The sequence below is a fragment of the Leuciscus leuciscus genome, assembly GCF_965113295.1.
Source record: "Leuciscus leuciscus genome assembly, chromosome: 3".
NCBI lineage: Eukaryota > Metazoa > Chordata > Actinopteri > Cypriniformes > Leuciscidae > Leuciscus > Leuciscus leuciscus.
This window is the reverse complement of record NC_138727.1, coordinates 66,067,666-66,091,946: the sequence shown is the minus strand read 5'-3', so window position 1 is coordinate 66,091,946 and position 24,281 is coordinate 66,067,666. Positions and strand designations below refer to the sequence as shown.

General features: G+C 37.8%; 1 protein-coding gene across 5 annotated transcripts in view; it reads left to right on the top strand.

Moving 5' to 3' along the window:
• Positions 1-20,484, top strand: part of lpar2b (lysophosphatidic acid receptor 2b) — a 28,716-nt gene extending 8,232 nt beyond the window's left edge. For 2 of the 5 annotated variants that reach the window (XM_082165229.1, XM_082165228.1), the window contains exons 4-6: positions 11,832-12,088; positions 13,498-13,530; positions 20,188-20,484. In XM_082165229.1, the coding sequence (XP_082021355.1) occupies positions 11,832-12,088; positions 13,498-13,530; positions 20,188-20,334 (437 nt within the window). In that variant the 3' untranslated portion in view covers positions 20,335-20,484. The remainder of the gene's footprint in view (positions 1-11,831; positions 12,089-13,497; positions 13,531-20,187) is intronic. The other 3 variants (XM_082165230.1, XM_082165232.1, XM_082165231.1) reach the window with 3 other exon arrangements.
• Positions 20,485-24,281: the final 3,797 nt, after the last annotated feature.

The following is a 24,281-nucleotide window of genomic DNA, read 5'->3' as shown; positions in this document are numbered from 1 at the left end:
TGTGTTTAGAGGATACTCACCAAGACCGAAATTGACATAATTTTCGCATGTTTTTGACTGTTAAAGCGATATAATCCACGAAAAATAACTTTGGTTACCCGCGAGCTGTGTGTGAGGCGGCTTTACTCTATGTATGTGTGCAGAGAAACATCTCTCAGACAGCACGCACGTATCGAAGAGTTTAAAATCACGTGAATGCTTAAACTGGTAAGACTTAAAAAGACGTGCAAATGGTAAACTTTAGTTACTCATGATGCAATGCTGGCCCGATTATGCAAGTGACAACTCCGTCTATCCCGACTCCCGAAACGCGAGAGTATTATCGCCTGGAGCTCTTAACGAGCTGATAGAAGACGCAGCACCACTGAATCACTCGCGCGGTTTGTGAAATTGCGTCTCGCAGACAGTTTTAAAATGACTGATTTGATTTTATAATCTGTGTGGATTCATTTATTAATACAACCTACAGGCTAAAGTGAATCAATGTTTGCGGGAATTTCCCGCATTATAAGTGGGAGACCTGCGGGAATTATTAAAATTATGCGCAATACAATCCCGCGCCGAAAATTATGCGCAATACAAATCCCGCGCCGAAATTCAAGCCCTGAGTTATGTAGTTCTGGTTATAATTGTAGTTACAGTTTTGGTTATGGTTATTATAGTAGTTATATAGCCTCATGAAGACCGTTGTCTTATTATTGGGTAAGACTGATACTCGCTTCTGACTTACGGCATGTCAAAATGTGATGCAACCCGTTTTCTAACGTCCTCAGTCAAAGTGAAAACTGACCAATCAGAGCATTTTAATTTTATGCATGCCGTAATTAAATACCATTATTATGAGTTTCTTACTTATTAGTTAAAATGTTCTAAAGGACTGTTTCCACCAAGAATGATAACCAGATAACCATTAAGTTGTAATAATTGTTACAATTATAAAGAAATGGCGATAAATATAACTATATAGCAATAACTGTAACGTTTTAATAATCGTTCTAACTCCAAGAGAATAGCAGTCCACAGCACAACTATAATGATAATGATACAGAGGAACAATTTTGTTGGAATCACTTTCAGAAAGATTTTTTCTCCAGGTGATGATCGATAAAAACATCAGCCAATTAGAATCCATCCTGCTTGTAAGAGCTCCAGTATAAAAGCGGCAGATGACAAAACTGAACGTTATCACCCGTTGGTGTGGATCGTTATAGTCATTGCTATATTTACTACTATTGTTATCAATATCATTGTAATAGTTATTGTTATGTCTATCGTTATAACTGTAGTTATTGTAGTGGATTTTTCCCCCTAAACCCGACTATCTAGCGTCTGCAAATCGACACTTAATAAATAAAATCTGGCGTCTTCAAATCGACACCCTTCAGTCGACACTTAATAGCCTTTATACTCTAGCTCTTGCGTCTTCAGTCGACAACTGGCCGAGTTTCTAACTTACTTGCTTCCCTAAACTGACCTGCTGCGCAGCATAGTAATTTATGTCCTTTAAATGTCCTTTAAATGTTTTAATCACGGCCAGGAGATCTTCCCGAGCAGTTCTCAGAGAAACTCTCCCAAGAAGCAAGGACGGCGGATCTCAGACAAATTCCATTGAGAAAAAAATATGATCCGATACCTATCCGACACGGGCCGGATCTACCATACGGGCAATCTGGGCACGTGCCCAGGGGCCCTTACACAGAGGGGGGCCCTCCGTGATCAGAGTTTTTTTTTTGTGCGCTACATAAAAATAGTATACACAAGGCTTGATAATCCAATCAGAATAAAAAAAAGCTTTAATAAGGATAAGTCTATATTTAATTTATCATTTATGCAGAGCAGACTGTTTGATAACTTTATTAAATATCGGTATATGTCCTAGGTCTACCTGTTAGACAGTAAGGGCACTGGTAAATATGACATTTATTTTTTACTATTGTATTATTGAGACAAATAACAAGTTTGCAAAGATGTCAATATTTAATTTTGTAAAAAATATTATTTTAATTTGAAAACAGTGCATTTAGTTGTTGTTGCTAGTTTGAGTCGAGAAATACACATTTCTGCATTATCACTAATCTGTAGGGTTGGGCATCGAGAACCGGTTCCAACTGGGAACCGTTTAAAAAATAACGATGCCATTGGAATCGTTTAGAAAATTTGTTTTCGATTCCGATCATCGGTTCCAAACGCGCAAGTTTTGGTTTCCATAGTGGCCACTGGATTTCCGGAAGTGCTTGCCGCGCCCGCTTGTTCTGTTGCAGGCATGGAGCACGGTAAGCGGCGCTCAAAAGTGTGGCTTTATTTCACCTTAAAAAAGCCTGGGTCGGCAGAGTGCAACACATGTGACAAACTTATTTCTTGCACGGGCGGATGCACTACAAATATGACTAAACACCTAACGTTACGCCTGCATGGTGTACAAAATTTACAAGGAGTGTAGCGTGTTCGACATATGTCCACTGTCTCTGAGCGCTGGTCCACTGTCTCGTCCTCCTCAGGCAACCCTGCGCGACCAACGTTAGTAACGTTGCCAGGATCGAGTGCAAAATAATTAATCTGTAATGTTTGTTATTTTGAATAGAAATCATCACTCATAAAGCGTCATTCACGTCTTCTCCGGTTTATTTGTGTTCACATACATGCAATAAACAGCATCCGCCAGGGCTCTTAATCCAATGGTGCGCATATTTGGAGAAATAATGATTTATCATCACATGTTTGTAAAATGATTCGCGTCAGTTTATGATATCAGTGCTCTCTCATTCGCTGTACAGCTGTCAATCATCTCACGTGGACCAACGTGATATGAGGTATTTTTTTTAAATGAATAGAGAATGTTTATAGTATACGTGCTAAGCAAGGTAGCTATTATAAAATGCATATAAAATGCTAAATATAACATATTTCAACATCTTTTTTTTTTTAACTTAAAACCATTTTAAACCGCGACCGGAATATGATACAAATCAATGGTGTTTTAAAGTGAGCTTTTATACATTGAGTTAGTTATGTCCAGAGAGTCCAGACCAGGGTGCAAGTTCTGCATAAATCTGTTTTTTGGTCTGGTGCAGAGGCATTCCTAATTTTCTCCCACGTGGGCTGCAGCTCACAAAACTAAAACTAAATCAAAATAAAATTTTCCTCTGTGAAATGAGCCTGTGACAGGTTTTGACTCCACCCCTCAAAGAATCGGAATCGAGAATCGAAAAGAACCGAAATCGAAATGAAGAATCGGAATCGGAATCAGAATCGTTCAAATCAAAACGATGCCCAACCCTACTAATCTGTGTGTGCATTTCACTTGGGAACCAAGCAAGTTGACTCATATTATATCGCTATCGCAATTGCATATCGCAATCGCAATATTGACCTCAATAATCGCAATATAACATTTTCCCCAAATCGTGCAGCCCTACTTTTCAAAAGAAAAAGAAATTGTATCATTGTCTTGTGAACTTGTCATTCAGCTTTTGACCAATAGTGATTGGCATGTCAAATCCCACACCTGGTGGGCCTTAGTATTGTGTGTGTGTGTGTGTGTGTTCGTGTTCCTTTGGAGAGTGTGGTTGTCAGGTAGGGGAGTGTGGCCCATGAGCTTCAGTGCCCAGGGGCCCCTGGGGGTACTAATCCGGCTCTGGGTAGGCCTACATGTATTCGTATTGAACCGAAACGGTATGTGCGTCACGGTTCGGTGCATGGATTTACACGGAGAATACACGGTATAAATATAAATAAAACTCGCGTGCACATTAATTGATGTAATGCGGAACTACTGTTAGATACGCGCATAAACATATGCGGGTTCTTTAGGGACACCTAATCTGTAGCCCCGCCTTAGCTCTGAACGCGCGTCTATTTCGCTTCAAACACTCGCTTTACGCGCGTCCTATTCGCTTTGGACGTGCGAATGGATTCAAAATGTTCAAGCGTCAAAGACGCTAAAGACGCAAATTTGACGCTCTATTCGCGTTTGGTGTGAACGCAGCATAATGAACAGACTGCGATGTCAAGATTGCAATGCTGGAATGTGTGTGTGTCAAGATGTAAGATTGTGGCCAAAACTGGTACTGCAATCACTTTCAAATGACTGTAGAGCGGTGTATCCCCTCCCCCTCCCCCCTGACTCCAGGTTGCCAGATAGGCTGCAGGATCCAGCAGGAACGTAGGCTGCGTGTAGCTGTGGTAACTAGAGCAGATCTGGCAACCCCGATGCCGAAACACTACTGACTTCGTGATTGGTAGATAGGTGGAGGGTGGAGCTTCAGGCCAAAACACAACATGACAACATCAACATCAGTTGAGGGCTGCAACTTCACTTTTTAAATGACAATATCCTGGCCGGACTACTTTTGTCAGTGATATTTAAGTATTTGAAATGAACATGATTTCTTAATGTCTAGTGACATACCAGGGCCACTTTATGATTAATTGAAATACATTTCTTACATACAGCTCCTTTAAGGTTAAAGTTAAAAAGTGCATTAGCACACAGTGTATATTATGTAATGTCAAATAAAATAAAATAAACTATAAATACATACCGTAGTGGTCATACATCCCCCTGTATGCAGAGGCTTCTCTCTCTCCCGAAACATCCTCATGCACACACACACACACACACACACACACACACACACACACACACACACACACACACACACACGTTCACATTCACCTGTCAGTGATGGAACAGAGCAGCGGAGTGCAAGAACCAGTTTTGTTGTAGTTATGTGTTTTCATTATAGCAGAGGGAATGAATGAGTTGGCCTAGCGGTTAGTTTTCTGTATTGGCACATAATACCGCCGACCTGACTGCATGATAACAAGTCCATTTCTGAGTACATGATCTGGTTGGCAAGATATTCTGTCTGCTTTCTGGACAAGTTTGTGTTTTCCAGAGAGAACAGAGATCTCTTAACTGGGTACCAGTGATGTTTGAGCATACCTTCTTAACAATGTCGCCCAAGCTCTTTTTCGTCCATTAAACCAACACAAGAAAGAGAATGTTAATAGGCTCTCAATGAAGGCTTGATAAAATGTGCACGCATATAATTATTTTACAGACCCCAAAAGAGTTAAGCTTCAACAGGGCTGTGTCGTCTGAAAACTTCACCAAGTAGCTGTTCTCCCGAGATGACCTGCAGTTGTCAGTGTATGATATAAAGAGCTGGGCGGAGAGCACTCAGCCCTGGGGAGAGCCTGTGTTTGATACAAAGACAGAGGCCATATTTCCATTTACATAGACCTGCTGCCTTCTGTTTGTTCAAAAATGTAAAACCAGTAATAAGATCTGCTCGGGTAACTTAAAATATGAGGCTAATCGTTCAATTAGAATGTGAGGCTGCATTTTGTTAAAGGCTGAACTAAAGTCAGCAAATACATTTCTTGCATGTGAAGCAGGTTTCTCAAGATGTTTATACACCCTGGCTGTCAGGAAGGAAGAGCTTTGCATCCTCTAAACCCTTGCCCCCTTGATATGCAAATTATAGTGGATCTAATTTATCTACAGTTAGGGGGATGAGTGTGTCCTTCAAGATCTTTTCAAAGCACTTCATTACCAGGGAAGTCAGTGCAATTGGTCTGAATTCATTGAGGTCTTTAGGAGATTTTGTTTTGGGGATGGGTATTACTGTTGATGTTTTCCATAAGTCAGGTATATCCCCACTGTCCGCAAATTTTTGAAAGATAACTGTGAAAGCCTCACTAAGCTGTGCAGTGTATGCCCACAGATGGCGTCAGGACCAGCAGTTATCGTTATATTTATCGTTATAATTATTGTTATGGTTATCATTATATTTTTTGTTATTGTATTTATATAGTTATGTAACCATTCTTGTAGAGCTGGGCGATTTTTTTCCCCCTAAAAAACTCGATTTACGATTCGATTCGATTTTTTTCCCCCCCATTTAAAACAAAATAACTGCAAACTGTAAATATATTTTAAATATATATATTTATTGTATTTAAAGTGCATCAACATAAACAAAATTGCAAAGGCAAACCCTTTCTCTAACTGAAAATTCACTGTGCGTGCAACAAAGATTGTTAAACATCCAAATTATTTATACTCTATTTGGATTGAGCTAATAAAACAACAAAAAATCCTCAGGTAACTCTTATGCCTGGTTCAGATTACACGATTTACGATAGTCACTGTGTCAGATTACACGATTTTGACTCCTAAAAATCTTGTCATGTCATGGACAAGAAACATGTCAGACTACACGTTGTTTTCCGACCAGTCATCGCGAGCCGTCTCACACACTCATTCACTCGCACATATACACACGCTCACTCACATAGCCTACACTCACACACACACACACACACACACACACACACACACACACACACTCACTCTCGCGCACACACTCACTCACTTTCCCTCACTCACTCACTCGCGCGCCGTCGTCGTGGAGGACCGTTAAAAAATGAAACATGCTAGTCTTTTTGTCGTGATGTCGTAAAGCATTGAGGGCTGCGCCGCAGGGAGCGTGCTACGGAAACACTGAAGGAAGATTTGGCGAACGCAAAATGTATGTATTGTACACTATACTGAAGAGGGGGAGAAAAAAATCAAAAAAATCGATTTTTGGAAAATATGAATCGATTTGACCTACCAACTCGATTTTTAAATCAAATAGATTTTTTTCCCAGCCCTACATTCTTGTTATGGTTATCATTATAGTTATTGTATATATATCATTAGAATTGTAGTTATATTGTTATGGTTATTGTTATAATTAGAGTTTTTATAGTTATCGTTATATTTATTATAATTGTAGTTATGTAGTTATATTTATCGTTATAGCTATTATATTTTTCGTTATAATTGTTATCATTATAATTGTAGTTATATCAGATTTTTCTTTACAATTGTAGTTATGTAGTTATAATTTTTGTTATTTTATAGTTATTGTTATATTTATCTTAATAATTGTTGTTATATAGTTCTGGTTCAGGTTATAATTGTAGTTATATAGTCCTGGTTCTGGTTATAATTGTAGTTATATAGTTCTGGTTATAATTGTAGTTATATAGTTCAGGTTATAATTGTAGTTATATAGTTCAGGTTATAATTGTAGTTATATAGTTCTGGTTCAGGTTATAATTGTAGTTATATAGTTCTGGTTATAATTGTAGTTATATAGTTCTGGTTATAATTGTAGTTATATAGTTCTGGTTATAATTGTAGTTATATAGTTCAGGTTATATTTGTAGTTATATAGTTCAGGTTATAATTGTAGTTATATAGTTCTGGTTATAATTGTAGTTATATTGTTCTGGTTATAATTGTAGTTATATAGTTCTGGTTATAACTGTAGTTATATAGTTCAGGTTATAATTGTAGTTATATAGTTCTGGTTATAATTGTAGTTATATAGTTCAGGTTATAATTGTAGTTATATTGTTCTGGTTATAATTGTAGTTATATAGTTCTGGTTATAATTGTAGTTATATAGTTCTGGTTATAATTGTAGTTATATAGTTCTGGTTATAATTGTAGTTATATAGTTCTGGTTATAACTGTAGTTATATAGTTCAGGTTATAATTGTAGTTATATAGTTCTGGTTCAGGTTATAATTGTAGTTATATAGCTCTGGTTATAATTGTAGTTATATAGTTCAGGTTATAATTGTAGTTATATAGTCCTGGTTCTGGTTATAATTGTAGTTGTATAGTTCTGGCTATAACTGTAGTTATATAGTTCTGGTTATAACTGTAGTTATATAGTTCAGGTTATAATTGTAGTTATATAGTTCTGGTTATAATTGTAGTTATATAGTTCTGGTTATATTTGTAGTTATATAGTTCTGATTCTGGTTATAATTGTAGTTATATAGGCCTAGTCCTGGTTATGGTTATAATTGTAGTTATATAGTTCTGGTTATAATTGTAGTTATATCGTTCTGGTTATAATTGTAGCTATATAGTTCCGGTTATATTTGTAGTTATATAGGCCTAGTCCTGGTTCTGGTTATAATTGTAGTTATATAGTTCTGGTTATAATTGTAGTTATATTGTTCTGGTTATAATTGTAGTTATATCGTTCTGGTTATAATTGTAATTATATAGTTCTGGTTATAATTGTAGTTATATAGTTCTGGTTATAATTGTAGTTATATAGTTCTGGTTATATTTGTAGTTATATAGTTCTGGTTATATTTGTAGTTATATAGTTCTGGTTATAACTGTAGTTATATAGTTCTGGTTCAGGTTATAATTGTAGTTATATAGTTCTGGTTATAATTGTAGTTATATAGTTCAGGTTATAATTGTAGTTATATAGTTCTGGTTCAGGTTATAATTGTAGTTATATAGTTCTGGTTATATTTGTAGTTATATAGTTCTGATTCTGGTTATAATTGTAGTTATATAGGCCTAGTCCTGGTTCTGGTTATAATTGTAGTTATATAGTTCTGGTTATAATTGTAGTTATATCGTTCTGGTTATAATTGTAGTTATATAGTTCCGGTTATATTTGTAGTTATATAGGCCTAGTCCTGGTTCTGGTTATAATTGTAGTTATATAGTTCTGGTTATAATTGTAGTTATATCGTTCTGGTTATAATTGTAGTTATATCGTTCTGGTTATAATTGTAATTATATAGTTCTGGTTATAATTGTAGTTATATAGTTCTGGTTATAATTGTAGTTATATAGTTCTGGTTATATTTGTAGTTATATAGTTCTGGTTATATTTGTAGTTATATAGTTCTGGTTATAACTGTAGTTATATAGTTCTGGTTCAGGTTATAATTGTAGTTATATAGTTCTGGTTATAATTGTAGTTATATAGTTCAGATTATAATTGTAGTTATATAGTTCTGGTTCAGGTTATAATTGTAGTTATATAGTTCTGGTTATTGTAGTTATATAGTCCTGGTTCTGGTTATAATTGTAGTTTTATAGTTCTGGTTATAATTGTAGTTATATTGTTCTGGTTATAATTGTAGTTATATAGTTCTGGTTATAATTGTAGTTATATAGTTCAGGTTATAATTGTAGTTATATAGTTCTGGTTATAATAGTAGTTACATAGTTCTGGTTCAGGTTATATTTGTAGTTATATGGTTCTGGTTATAATTGTAGTTATATAGTTCTGGTTATAATTGTAGTTATATGGTTCTGGTTATAATTGTAGTTATATAGTTCTGGTTATAATTGTAGTTAGATAGTTCTGGTTATAATTGTAGTTAGATAGTTCTGGTTCAGGTTATATTTGTAGTTATATAGTTCTGGTTATAATTGTAGTTAGATAGTTCTGGTTATAATTGTAGTTAGATAGTTCTGGTTATAATTGTAGTTAGATAGTTCTGGTTATAATTGTAGTTAGATAGTTCTGGTTATAATTGTAGTTAGATAGTTCTGGTTATAATTGTAGTTAGATAGTTCTGGTTCTGGTTATAATTGTAGTTAGATAGTTCTGGTTATAATTGTAGTTATATAGTTCTGGTTGTCGTCATCGCTCTGGCTGTGAACAGGTTTTAAGTCTTGAAGGCCTCAGGTTAGAAACCCTGAAAACACTGCTGCTTCACGTTATTTCATAATCAGATAACATGGTTTGTTTTGTATATCCGGCAGCACCTGTGAAGAAAGAATATCAGTGGTTTCATCGTGTGTTAGTTCGACCTTAGTTAGAGGAGCGAACGGACCCGCAGTGAATCGCACCAGTGGTCTGAGTGTGTTCAGTAAACTCCTCTTCTAGAGAATAACACAAAAAAGCACAGCCGACATTGATAAACACACTGAGGATCTGGGGGAGGAAAGCCTGTCCGGGCTCGTCTAACCGGATCTGCGTGTTTTCATTATCTCAGCCTCGTTTCTCTCCACACTTCACCCTCCCCGAGCGAGAGCGAGCGGCGAGTATGTGCATGTTCTGAGTATGACTGCATGTCACGCCCGCTCGCGCTCGCACACAGGGAATTTTGACACACACATTCTGCCACACTTCCTGGAAACTCAAGCTATGTGAAGTCTTGGAAGGATCCCATAAACGCACACACACACACACACACACACACACACACACACACACACACACACACACACACACACACACACACTTAAGGTGCTTCCTGAACGTACATCTGAGAACACTCGACTAAAGGAAGTGTTGCATTAGCGTCTAAATGCTGAGCAGTGCTGACTTCAGTCCACAACAACAACAGCATTATTCATCAAGCACATTTAAACATACATTGACAAGGAACAGTAAAGGCCTGATCACCTTTAGCGTTACAGCAACAATGTGGAAGTGATAGAAGTTATGTTTTAGTTTCACTTCACCAACCCTCCTCTGACCGTCTATTGTCAAGTCAGGTTTATTTCTACAGCGCTTTATTGAACACAGATAGATTCAAAGCAGCTTCACAGTGATAAACAGGAAAATAACAGAACCAAATATGAGACTCATTCAGATTCTGCTGTAAAGCAGCTCTAAAAAGACATTTACTTACATTTCTGTCATCGAGAAATGGAAACAAGTGTCACCAAACTGAATTGCAGAAATGTGACCCTGGACCACAAAACCAGTCACATGGGTAATTAAAAAAAAAATTGAGATGTATACATAATCAGAAAGCTGAATAAATAAGCTTTCAGTTGATGTATGGTTTGTTAGGATATGACAATATTTGACAGAGATTTGGAACTATCTGGAATCTGAGGGTGCAAAAAAATCAAAATATTGAGAAAATTGCCTTTAAAGTAGGATTTACTGGATTTACGGTAGGAAATTTACAAAATATCTTCAGGGAACATGATCTTTACTTAATATCCTAATGATTTTTGGCATAAAAGAAAAATCTATAATTTTGACCCATACAATGTATTGTTGGCTATTGCCACAGATATACCCGTGCGACTCGAGACTGGTGACGTGATCCAGGGTCATAAATGTACAGAGCCCCTAAGGGAAACATGGTGCTGGGAAACATATGACATAGGAGGAACAATAGTAAGTCAATGATTTTGCATTCCCCTGAGAAACTTTGCATTCGCTGAAGGTAGTTTGCATAAATAAAAATTCACTACGTAATTTGTTCGTAACCTTGATCTAATGTTAATGAATTTACTGTTCTAAATAATCTAAATGAGGTAATTTGCATAAATTAAAATTCACAACAAACGTTGTTTGCATAAATTAATTAGTTTGCAGAAATTAAAATTCACAACGTAATTAGTCAGTTTGTAACAAACTAACAACGTACGAATTTTTGGTATAATATGTCACAGTTTACTTTATTTTGTTCTCCTCACTTACATAAATGAACTATAGTGTTCTGCACACACTGGTAATAAAAGCATCAAAAACTATATCTGGTGTCGGAATAATGTTTGGTTTGACTGTACATCTTTTTTTTTTTTTATAGTAATAAAAATAATTTAGTTCAGTTAAAGAACAGACACTTCAGTTAGCCAAAATGAGAGTTGCGGCACAGAACAGCAGCAGGAGACAGGTTTAATTGTTCATGTGATGAGAGTGAGGTGATCTGACTGACAAGACGATGGCGGAAGATTTGGTTTCAAAGCCAAGTGTAAAAGTGCCTGTTTAAGCGAGTTTGTCATTGTACTGTTTCGTTGTTAAGAATAATAATGAACCCACCATTCAAGCAATTGCCACCCGAGCGAGCATTTTCAGTTCATTCCTATGGAAGCTTTTGAAAAGCTTTCGAAATCGTCAGCTTTATTTATCTAGCGCTCTTTACAATACAGAGTGTTTCAAAGCAAGCCAAAAGCTAATGGCGACAAAGGCGAAACGCAGGTCACATCCCTACACTGCATGTTTCGGAGCATGTGTGTAACGCTCTCGTGCTCTTCCCGGCAGGTTGTTTCGTGGTGTGTTGGACGCCGGGCCTGGTTCTGCTTCTGCTGGACGGTCTCTGCCCATCCTGCGACGTCCTGACGTACGAGAAGTTCTTCCTGGTGATGGCCGAGTGCAACTCCTTCATGAACCCCATCATCTACTCCTACCGCGACAAGGACATGCGCGACACCTTCAAACGCATCCTCTGCTACCCGTGCCGGTCGTCCCAGCAGACGGGCGAGCACTCGGGGGTACACTTCAACACCCTCGAGCAAGAGGTACTCTCCGAGAGCGACGGGACCCACAACAACAGCGTCAAACCGCCGCTCAAGCGCCCGCTTTAGCCCCAGAACTCGCGTCCCACTCGCACGCTTCATCTGCAAGACTCAGTTACACACTTCGTGATGCTAGAAACATGGCCAAAATGATGTTCTTCTGTTGTAGTTTTGTCTTATTTTCCAGTACAAACATCCAATCATTTGTAAATCGAGATACATTTACTAGAGAAGCAAAAGTACTGAAGATATTAAGTCTTAAGTTTTGTATTTTATTTTTTTTTACTTAAAATGTACGTTAAGTAAAAAAGTTAGAATTGCAAGATAAAAAAATCGATATTGCAAGAAAAAAGTGAGAATTGAGATAAAAACAATTGCGAAAAAAAGTGAAAATTGCGAGAAAAAAGTGAGAACTGCAAGATAAAAAAATTGCTATTGCGAGAAAAAAGTGTGAATTGCAAGATAAAAAGTCGCAATTGCGAGAGAAAAGTGAGAATTACTAAAGTCACAGTTGGTAAAAGATGCGCAATTGTGCGAAAAAAAGCCGAATTAAGAAAAAAAAGAGAAAAAAAAATCGCAGCTGCGAAAAAAAGTGAGAATTGTGCGATATAAACACAATTGCGAGAAAAAAAGTGAGTTACTTAAGTCGCAGTTGCTAGAAAATTCGCAATTGTGAGAAAAAAGTCAAAATTGAGATATAAAAAAACGCATCTATGAGAAAAAGGTCAGAATTGCGAGATGAAGTTGCAATTACATTTTATTTTATTTTTTATTCCAAGCTTCCATAAATATCTGCCAATAGAGTCCGAAAAATCAACTTAAGTTAAAGACAAAACAAGCTTATTTTTCTGACCCCCACTGACAGATATTAGTTTTAAGCAAAAACTTAATTTTATTTAAAATAAATTAAAAAAGACTGTAATTTTGCTTCTCCAGTAAATATATCTTGATTTAAGAACGTTTAGATGTTTGTAAAATAAAACACTATCAAATTGTCAAGTTCAATATCAAGGAATGAAATGATTTTGTTGCAGTGAAATGTCGTAGTGTTGCTGTCAGTCGTGTTTCTGTGTACTGTCTTTGTAAAGGGCATGTTAGCTTTGCCTCCTTCACTAACCCTGTTCTGCGCATCGAGAGGTGTGTGTGCTGAGAGTCATCGTGTAACTAATCCCGCTAGTGCCGTTTAAACCTGAATATAGTGTGTGTGTGTGAGTGCTGAGAGTCATCGTGTAACGCTCCACGCCTAACCAACTAAACCTCGCATGCAGGAACACGGCGGCCGCGCATCTGTGTCCGTCCCGCTAGTGGCGTTTAAACCTTGTGTGTGTGTGTGTGTGTGTGTGTGTGTGTGTGTGAGTGAGTCTGTGTGTGTGTGTGTGTCTAACGGCTGTTCTCTTGTGTGTTGTGTGCAGCGGAGACGGCGTGTTCTGCAGGAGTCATGGGTCGTATGTAGATTTGCTTTGCTTTTAAATCCTCTCGATTAGACTCTAATCACTCGATCTCTAATCACTCGATCTCCATCATCTGAACTGCTGATTCGCTGTGAGATTCTCCGTCACTAACACACACCCACCCACACACACACTAACTGCTCCGGTGGTCACGTGATCGGAGTCGCTCCTTCTGCACGCAGTTACTGAGCAGCTCGGGGTTTTCATCACTGTTGTTATCTTCTCAGTTCCAGTAAACCATCCTGTGTGTGTGTGTGTGTGTGTGTTCATTAAACATCTTTGTAAAGATGTGTTTCTGGCTAACAGATGTGCAGCGCTCACTGCTGCTGGCGTGTGTGTGTGTTAATCATGTAAATATTTGCATGTGTCACTGTGTCGCGTGCATAAAACATTGCACGCGAACACACACACACACACACACACACACACACACACACACACACACACACACACACACACACACACACACACACACAGGTGGTTTTAATCGTGTTACTTCAGCACTAGCACATGCTGTACTAACCAACCATTGTGTGTTTCCCTGCATTAACTTCCAAACAACACTCCAGATGTCCCTGGTTTTTAAAGTGGGTCTTTTTAAGGTTTTATCGGTTGCATTTCAAGTTTTGTTTCTGATGTTCTGCACTGAAGTCCCTCATCTGAGTGAATCTCATGAAGCGCGTCACATTTCAGGTCCTAAACACGGGCTTCACTGTATAGAACATCAGTTACTATTTACAATGAGGTTTCTTCTGTTAGCGCATGAATGTGCGTAAACTAATGTTAGTAACTTTCATCTTAAAAATGTTTTAGTAAATGCTGAGATTACGAAACTAAAACTCGTTGTTAGTTCCTGTTAACACAAACCTTGCGCTCCTGAAATATGTCGTGAATTATGAGCTGTTCATGAGTTTCAGCCGTGTGTCTTTGATTTAATCGACCAATGAGACGCTCACACGGATATCTTGTTCTTGCGCTCTGATTGGCTGTTTGTGATTGTGATGTTTAGATGATTATCCAGACACATGCTGATGATAGTGTCTTGGCTCACTCGTCTGCTGATGATGTCCCGTGATGTTGAACGTGAATGAGTGATTAATAAAGGTGCTTCCAGAGCTTCTGTCTGTGATCTTCATGTCCAGGGCGAGTGGCTCAGGCCTCGTCCACACTGAGACGACGTTTTTATTAAAGGGTTAGTTCACCCAAAAATGAAAACTCTGTCAGTAATTACTCACCCTCATGTTGTTCAACCCCGTAAGACTTTCGTTCATCTTCAGAACACAAATTAAGATATTTTTGATTAAATCTGAGAGCTGTCTCACTCCTCCATAGGCTTCTAAGTGACTGAAACTTGCTGGCCCAGAAAATGCATTAAAGACATCGTTAATATAGTCCAAGTGACTACAGTGGCTCAATCTTAAGTTTATCAAGCGACGAGAATACTTTTTGTGCGCAAAACAAAAATAACGACTTTATTCCACTATTCATTTCCTTCTCTCTGAGCCTCGAGTTAATTCACGTAGTGTAACTGCGCAGCGCATCTGTGTTATACGCCACACGCATCACACACATGACCAGCGTCGGCCAATAGTGAGCCTACGTGTGACGTACAACACAGACGCGCTGCGCTTAAACACTACGTGAATTAACTCGAGGCTCAGAGAGAAGGAAATGAATAGTGGAATAAAGTCGTTATTTTTGTTTTGTTTTGCGCACAAAAAGTATTCTCGTCGCTTTATAAACTTAAGATTGAGCCACTGGAGTCACTTGGACTATATTAACGATGTCTTTAATACATTTTCTGGGCCAGCAAGTTATAATGTCTTTAGTGTCAGCCTCAGACGTCACGCCCACGGAACGTTGGCTAAACGTCTGATGCATATGGTACACTTAACTGGAAACACTTCAGGAATGTCGAAGTCGTCATCTGATTGGTTGAATTTTATCGGATTTCCGGGGGGCGCGAGTGTCGCGTTTATTTTCGGTCCGCCGGGAAACAAATGTCATGACGCCAAAACCCCTCGTGGAAGAAGAAAGCCGTTGTTTTTACAACTGAGACAATGAGCGCTTACCACGATCAACTAAACGCTGTATTTTCAAAAGTATGTGAAGTTCGCGGCTCCATTCATGCAGTAAACTTGCACAAGGTTCTTGAATGAATAATTTATTAGATGCACACCGGTCTGTTATTGTAGGGACATCAACATTATATTGTCACGCCCCTAAATATGACGCGGTACAAAACAAACTGTGATTGGTTGTGTTACATGTCAGTCAAACGTCCTCTTGGGCGGTCCTTGGCCAAGAAATGCTGCGATAGTCCAGACCTTCTGCCGTCAGTCTGAAGGTCTGGCTATGCGAGACTATAATGTCTTAGAAGCCTATGGAGGAGTGATCCAGCTCTCAGATTTAATAAAAAATATCTTAATTTGTGTTCCAAAGATGAACGAAGGTCTTACGGGGTTGGAACAACATGAGGGTGAGTAATTACTGACAGAGTTTTCATTTCTGGGTTAACTAACCCTTTAATAAAAACGAAGCTTTTTGAAAACGCTCTCCAAAGTTTAGTCATGTGACGCATGTTGAACCCATAGATATTCGTGTTTATACCGGTATTGTGCCTGTTATGTTCACCTCACACTGTTACCAAACACACTCTTCATATCACAGTCCTGCAGAGATGACAGAATTCACTCACATGTGCTGAACATGAGGGCAGTTTTAGCGTTTTAGACCAGACATATAATGGAGAGTGAGTGAGACCTGGACCATCAGTGAATGAGGAGATACTTAGATCAATTAAATTATCCTGTCTGTATCCTCTCAATGGCCCTCATTTATCAATCTTGCGTAGAAACGGGCGTATATGTTGGCGTAAGATTATGCTTACACTCCTCTCACCGCCTGATTTATGAAGCTGTGCGTACCTCCAGGTGTACGCAATACCTGCCTTTGATAAATGCCGCGGCTGAAAACGATCGTCATTAGAATAACACGCCCCTATATATTCAAGTCTCCGCTTCCCCCACGCCCTCATTTTACGCCATGGACACACGGAAGACGGCAAAGAAGAGAAACTTGGATGAGCAAATCTATCACAATGCATTATTTTACAGCACGTGTTTTGAAACGATTAGCATTTAATTTTGTATCACGTCACATGTATTGGGGTGTACAATAGTGATGATGATGTGATGTGGAGTACCATTCATTCACATTAATAATTGCATGACAATTTGTAATCTTCTTCTTCTTATGATTTTTATTATTAATGACGCTTATTGTTATTTAGAAGAAGAATGTCGTTATTATTATTATTTGTATTATTATTATTACATTATTATTTAAAAGAAGAAGAATGTCATTTTTATTATTTTGTCAGTCTGAATTATTTTTTGGTCATTGAAAGCCTTTCATTACAGAACCCAGTCCGTGCGCACCTGCCGGGCCTAACCATCGTTTCAAAGAATAGTACGACGGCGAGCGCGTCGAGTATAGAGTATTACCAACGCATTCTCATCCTAGGGCGTCATATTTGGGGAGGTGCGCACGCAGTCTGCGGAGACTCGCGCTGCGGAGCCAGGCCAAAGTATAAACAAGGCTTGAAACGTCAGGTAAAGCGCACAGGCTCGCAACTGAAGGAATACATATGCCTACAAATCAAATGCTTTGGTAAAGTCACACAAATTAAACATTGAAGTCCATGTTGCACAAAAATAAACACTGAAGTTTATAATTACTATATATATTATTTTATTTATTTTTTTTGTGGGTCATAATATATCATATCTTTTAGTTTGTCAGTGGTGTTAGGAATTGTTTTTCTGCGCATTTCCACACTAACTCAAAACGTGCGTACACCACCTCCTGAGCTGGCGTAGGATTTGAGCGTGCCGTACGCCAACGTCCATATTGATAAATCTCAAAGTCACAGTGGTTTTGGGTGTACGCCAGGTGTACGCTGGAAATTTGGTGTACGCACTTTTGATAAATGAGGGCCAGTGAGCGTTAGTGAGGGTTACGCTCGCGCAGTGAAGGGGAGTTTAGCGTTCTCCAAAAGTTACTCATCCGCACTGAAACGGCAGAAAAACATTCAATTAGCCCATGATTTACTCTCCCTCAACTCATCCTTGCTGTGTGTGTGTGACACTCTCCTTTCAGACGAACACAATCAGAGTTATAGTAAAAAATGTCCTGGCTCTTCCAAGCTTTATAATGGCAGTGAAAGACTGTTTCTGTTTTGATGCACTTTTATGATGGATAGAAGAACTTTTATGATGGATAGAAGAACTTTTATGATGGATAGAAGAACTTTTATGATGGATAGAAGAACTTTTATGATGGATAGAAGCACTTTTATGATGGATAGACGCACTTTTATGATGGATAGAAGCACTTTTATGATGGATAGAAGAACTTTTATGATGGATAGACGCACTTTTATGATGGATAGACGCACTTTTATGATGGATAGAAGCACTTTTATGATGGATAGAAGCACTTTTATGATGGATAGAAGAACTTTTATGATGGATAGACGCACTTTTATGATGGATAGATGCACTTTTATGATGGATAGAAGCACTTTTATGATGGATAGACGCACTTTTATGATGGATAGATGCATTTTTATGATGGATAGAAGCACTTTTATGATGGATAGAAGAACTTTTATGATGGATAGAAGAACTTTTATGATGGATAGACACACTTTTATGATGGATAGAAGCACTTTTATGATGGATAGAAGAACTTTTATGATGGATAGACGCACTTTTATGATGGATAGACGCACTTTTATGATGGATAGAAGCACTTTTATGATGGATAGAAGCACTTTTATGATGGATAGACGCACTTATGATGGATAGATGCACTTTTTTGATGGATAGAAGAACTTTTATGATGGATAGATGCATTTTTATGATGGATAGATGCACTTTTATGATGGATAGAAGAACTTTTATGATGGATAGAAGAACTTTTATGATGGATAGACGCACTTTTATGATGGATAGACGCACTTTTATGATGGATAGACGCACTTTTATGATGGATAGAAGCACTTTTATGATGGATAGACGCACTTTTATGATGGATAGACGCACTTTTATGATGGATAGACGCACTTTTATGATGGATAGACGCACTTTTATGATGGATAGACGCACTTTTATGATGGATAGAAGCACTTTTATGATGGATAGACGCACTTTTATGATGGATAGAAGCACTTTTATGATGGATAGAAGAACTTTTATGATGGATAGAAGCACTTTTATGATGGATAGAAGCACTTTTATGATGGATAGAAGAACTTTTATGATGGACAGATGCACTTTTATGATGGATAGACGCACTTTTATGATGGATAGAAGAACTTTTATGATGGATAGACGCACTTTTATGATGGATAGAAGAACTTTTATGATGGATAGAAGAACTTTTATGATGGACAGATGCACTTTTATGATGGATAGACGCACTTTTATGATGGATAGAAGAACTTTTATGATGGATAGAAGAACTTTTATGATGGATAGAAGCACTTTTATGATGGATAGAAGAACTTTTATGATGGACAGATGCACTTTTATGATGGATAGACGCACTTTTATGATGGATAGAAGAACTTTTATGATGGATAGAAGCACTTTTATGATGGATAGACACACTTTTATGATGGACAGATGCACTTTTATGATGGATAGAAGAACTTTTATGATGGACAGATGCACTTTTATGATGGATAGAAGCACTTTTATGATGGATAGACACACTTTTATGATGGATAGAAGAACTTTTATGATGGATAGAAGCACTTTTATGATGGATAGACACACTTTTATGATGGACAGACGCACTTTTATGATGGATAGAAGAACGTTTATGATGGATAGATGCACTTTTATGATGGATAGATGCACTTTTATGATGGATAGAAGAACTTTTATGATGGATAGATGCACTTTTATGATGGACAGATGCACTTTTATGATGGATAGAAGAACTTTTATGATGGATAGATGCACTTTTGTGATGGACAGATGCACTTTTGTGATGGACAGATGCACTTTTGTGATGGACAGAGGCACTTTTATGATGGATAGAAGAACGTTTATGATGGATAGATGCACTTTTATGATGGATAGATGCACTTTTATGATGGATAGAAGAACTTTTATGATGGATAGATGCACTTTTATGATGGACAGATGCACTTTTATGATGGACAGATGCACTTTTATGGACTTAAAAACAGAAACAGCCTTTCACTGCCATTATAAAGCTTGGAAGAGCCAGGACATTTTTTAATGTAACTCTGATTGTGTTCGTCTGAAGGAAGGATGTCATATACACCTAGGATGACTTGAGGAAGAGTAAATCATGGGCTAGTCTTCATTTTTATGTGAACTATCTCTTTAATGTAGACGTAGCATTAGCGTTTAGACCAGCGGATCGTCTGCGTTTGGGCTGAGATACGTTCCCCGTCCTAAAGCAGTCTGGGAGGATTGATTGACTCTCGGATCTGTGACTATAAACACATCTTCTGCTGCCTTTCCTTCACGTCTGCTTGGGTGTGAGGTCATCTTGGTGGAAAGACTGGTTATCGGTGATTTGCAGCCAGTGTTTGTCGGCTCTCTCTCTCAGGCTCGCAGGGCTCGTGATGGAGGTGGAGAACAGGTGAACGGAGGACAGGTGAACGGAGGACAGGTGAACGGAGGACAGGTGGTGCTGAAGGAAGCCGAAAAGATGCTGAAGGAAGCCGAAAAGATGCTGGAAGAATCTGAAAGCTGAGCCATGATAGGCTGAACGAGCTGTCAATCAATCACTCTCTTGTGTTTCTCTGAGCATCAATGAAGAGACTGTGTGTGTGTGTTTGAGCACAAACTGTAAATGAATTGAGTGTAAATATTGTTTTTATTTAATTAAAGTCTTACTAGTGGAGTTTTATGCATGTTTTTGTTTGTATAAGAAATATTTGCATGTATATACTGTCTATATATTTATATTATATATAAATATTTTATATATAAATAACACATTTTTCATACAATATATACATGCATGTGTGTATACAAAATAAGTACACACATATATTTTGTAAACACAAACTTTTATTTTGGATGCGATGAATTGCAATTAATTGTTGCCCAGCACTTATTAAAACAAATATTAACAGATTAAATTAAAACAATGGCATACGGTCTTTAGATATCTCTCACTTAAAATAAACATTGCATCAATGTTCTCAACTTCTTTTTTATTAAATCATGTTAGAAACATGTTAGCGATGTGCTAAAGCATATTAGAGATATGATAATCATCCTAACAACATAGTAAATCATGTTGGAATCATAGCAACATCTTAAAACACGTCAGCAATGTGTTAAATCATGCTGTAAAACATGCTAAAAATGTGTTAAATTATGCTAAGAATGTGTTAAATCATGCTAACAATGTGCTAATTCGTTCTAGAAATGTTAGCAACAATCTAAAACGTGTTAGCAACAAATTAAAATACCTTAATTAGCAACATCTGTTTTTTTCTGATAGACTGTATTGCCTTCAAATTTTAAGCTTTAAAATTAAAACTACTTTAAATTTCAAACTGAAAACCGTCAAACTTAAAGCTTTTAAATCTAGATAACCTCCCGGTTCTTCTCAAGCCCACATCAAAGTTTGCCTTGACGCATCAGTTGTTTGGCACATTCCTCGTACTATCCCTATAAGTGTTATATAAGTGTAGGGTTGTGCTCTTTTATTGTGGAATCATTCGGATATAATGAAGATGAGTCAAACTCTCGCAGCTCTGAACATGCATCATTATTAAACGCTGAAAAACGTGACGGCGGTCCGGCTGAATGACAGCAGGCGTCGGGCCGGTTCCGCTGGAGCTCGGCTGGGTCTGGGCGGAGGACCTGATGACGTCACACTCTTAAAGAGACAGTTCAGCGCTGAACCAACACATCAGGGGCCGTTTGCACCAACTGTGCGTAAGTTACAGTTTAGCCTAGTTTTGACGTAAATGGACACTGAAGGCCTATTTATACTTCTGCGTCGAACTGCCGCCGTAGCTACGTCGTAGGCTGTGTGTAGCGCGCGTACCCTTCGGCGTACCCTGACGTGCACCTCTCCAAAAATGTAACAACGCGTCAATTCTACGCGGACGCAAGCGCTGTGATTGGTCTGCCAGAACCCCTCCCTCGGGGTTTCACATGCTCCCTAGGTGCGCGTCAACGCGGACAACAACGCAGAAGTATAAATTGAAACCAACACGTTGCCTACGGCGTATAGGCTCCGGCGTAGGTCCGAAGCAGAAGTATAATGAGGCCTTAAAGTTACGACTTACGCACTTCTAAATATTTTTGCGTTGCACCATTAAACTTAGAATAACTTGGAATAAAATAGCAGACAGACTGAACTGCATCAATAAGCTCTTCTTTTACCTGACAGACTTCAATTCTTTAGACATACAGTACAGGCCAAAAGTTTGGACACATTACTATTTTTAATGTTTTTGAAAGAAGTTTCTTCTGCTCATCAAGCCTGCATTTATTTGATCCAAAAAAACACACAAAAAAAACAGTAATATTGTGAAATATTATTACAACTTAAAATAATAGTTTTCTATTTGAATATACTTAAAAAAATTATTAATTTCTGTGATGCAAAGCTGAATTTTCAGGATCATTACTCCAGTCTATCACATGATCCTTTAGAAATCATTCTAATATTCTGATTTATTATGAGTGTTGGAAACAGTTCTGCTGCCTAATATATTTGATGAATAAAAGGTTAAAAAGAACTGCATTTATTCAAAATAAAAAAATATTTCTTTACTATCACTTTTGATCAATTTAACACATCCTTGCTGAATAAAAGTATTGATTTATTTCAAAAAAAAGAAAGAAAAAAATTACTACTGACCCCAAATGACTGACCAGTAGTGTATATTGCTGTTACAAAAGATTTCTATTTTTAAAACATTTGCTTCTTTTTTTTGTTTTGTTTTTTTGTTGCTTTTTATTCATCAAAGTATCCTAAAAAAGTATCACAGGTTATGAAAAAATATTAAGCAGCAGAACTGTTTCCAACTTTGATAATGAATCATCATATTAGAATGATTTCTAAAGGATCATGTGATAGACTGGAGTAATGATCCTGAAAATTCAGCTTTGCATCACAGAAATAAATGATAATTTAAAGTATAATAAATTGAAAACCAATTATTTTAAATTGTAATAATATATCACAACATTACTTTTTTTTCTGTATTTTTGTTCAAATAAATGCAGCAGAAGAAACTTCTTTCAAAAACATAAAAAATAGTAATGTGTCCAAACTTTTGGCCTGTACTGTATATAATAACGCTGACACTTACACTCGCTTACATTCTAAGAGAGAAAAAATGTGAAAAGATTACTTTGTTAGCGGCTCTTTAACACGAACCCGTCCTAAAGCGCGCCGCCGTGTGCATCGGTCTATGCTGTGCATGTCAAATATCAGTCATGATCAGTAAACGTAATTTCTTATGTTTTTGTTATGGTTGGAATGAAGGATAAACTGAAATTCACGGCATTTCAACACAACATCTGCTCACGTATTTGAAGGCTGCTATTGGATCATCGAGGCTAAGCGTCATATTATGCGACTACGCATTACTAGGGGTGGTGGTGGCGCAATGGATAAGACACATGCCTTTGGTGTGAGAGACCCGGGTTCGAATCCACTGTGAGACACCAATGTGTCCCTGAGCAAGACACTTAACCCCTAGTTGCTCCAGAGGCGTGCGACCTCTGACATATATAGCAATTGTAAGTCGCTTTGTATAAAAGCGTCAGCTAAATGAATAAATGTAAATGTAAATGTAAATGTACTTTACGGAGAGCTTATGACCTACCAGCTACAGAACGCCTTACGAACAAATGGTGCAACGGAATAAAGTACAGCGTTAGTTACAAACTAGCTAGTAGTTACTAATCCTCTAGTGTGGACTTAACGCTCCAGTTTAAGAAAGAACTTACGAATGACTGGTGCAACCCAGACCATGTGTCCTGTCTTCTGTGGAGCTCAGGGGGAGATGTTCAGCAGAAGGGTCATGCTGCTCATTTAATGACCACATGATCCTCCAAACAGGACAAAACAAGGGTCTGCTCCTTTTCCACCACTTTAGATAAGAAAAATGTGCTTTGGTTAATCATAATGGTGATATATTATGAAATAGTTTCTATTTCAGTGTGTAGAAGCTTTACCCACATCGTCTAATGCTCTTTTCACATAATTAAATGTTCTCGGATTATATTAGAAAGAAACTTTCGAAAAATGTTAAGATAAGGTTATGAGAACGTTGTATTAACATTAATGTTCTAATCACGACAAGAAAAATGGACATTTTAAAGTCTTAGAAAGGTTTTTAGAACATAAATGTGTGAACAATCTTTGCATGGTTTGATTCATGGATTGAAAACGATTATGAACTGGTGGAGAATCTCTTCTGCAGCCCTGACATCATCCTGCCGTCGCCTAGCAACAGTTGCTTTGGAGACAGTGATGCTGTTCTGCTGTTGCCGAGCGGCAGCGTGGACCCCTTCTTCTTCTTCTTCTTCTTCTTCTTCTCCTCCTTCTTCTTCTTCTCCTTCTTCTTCTTCTTCTTCCTCTTCTTCTTCTGTGGAGAGATCGCCCCCTGGAGTGCCTCCCAGGTCATGACGGGTCTCACGTCGGATCCGGATCCTGACTGACGG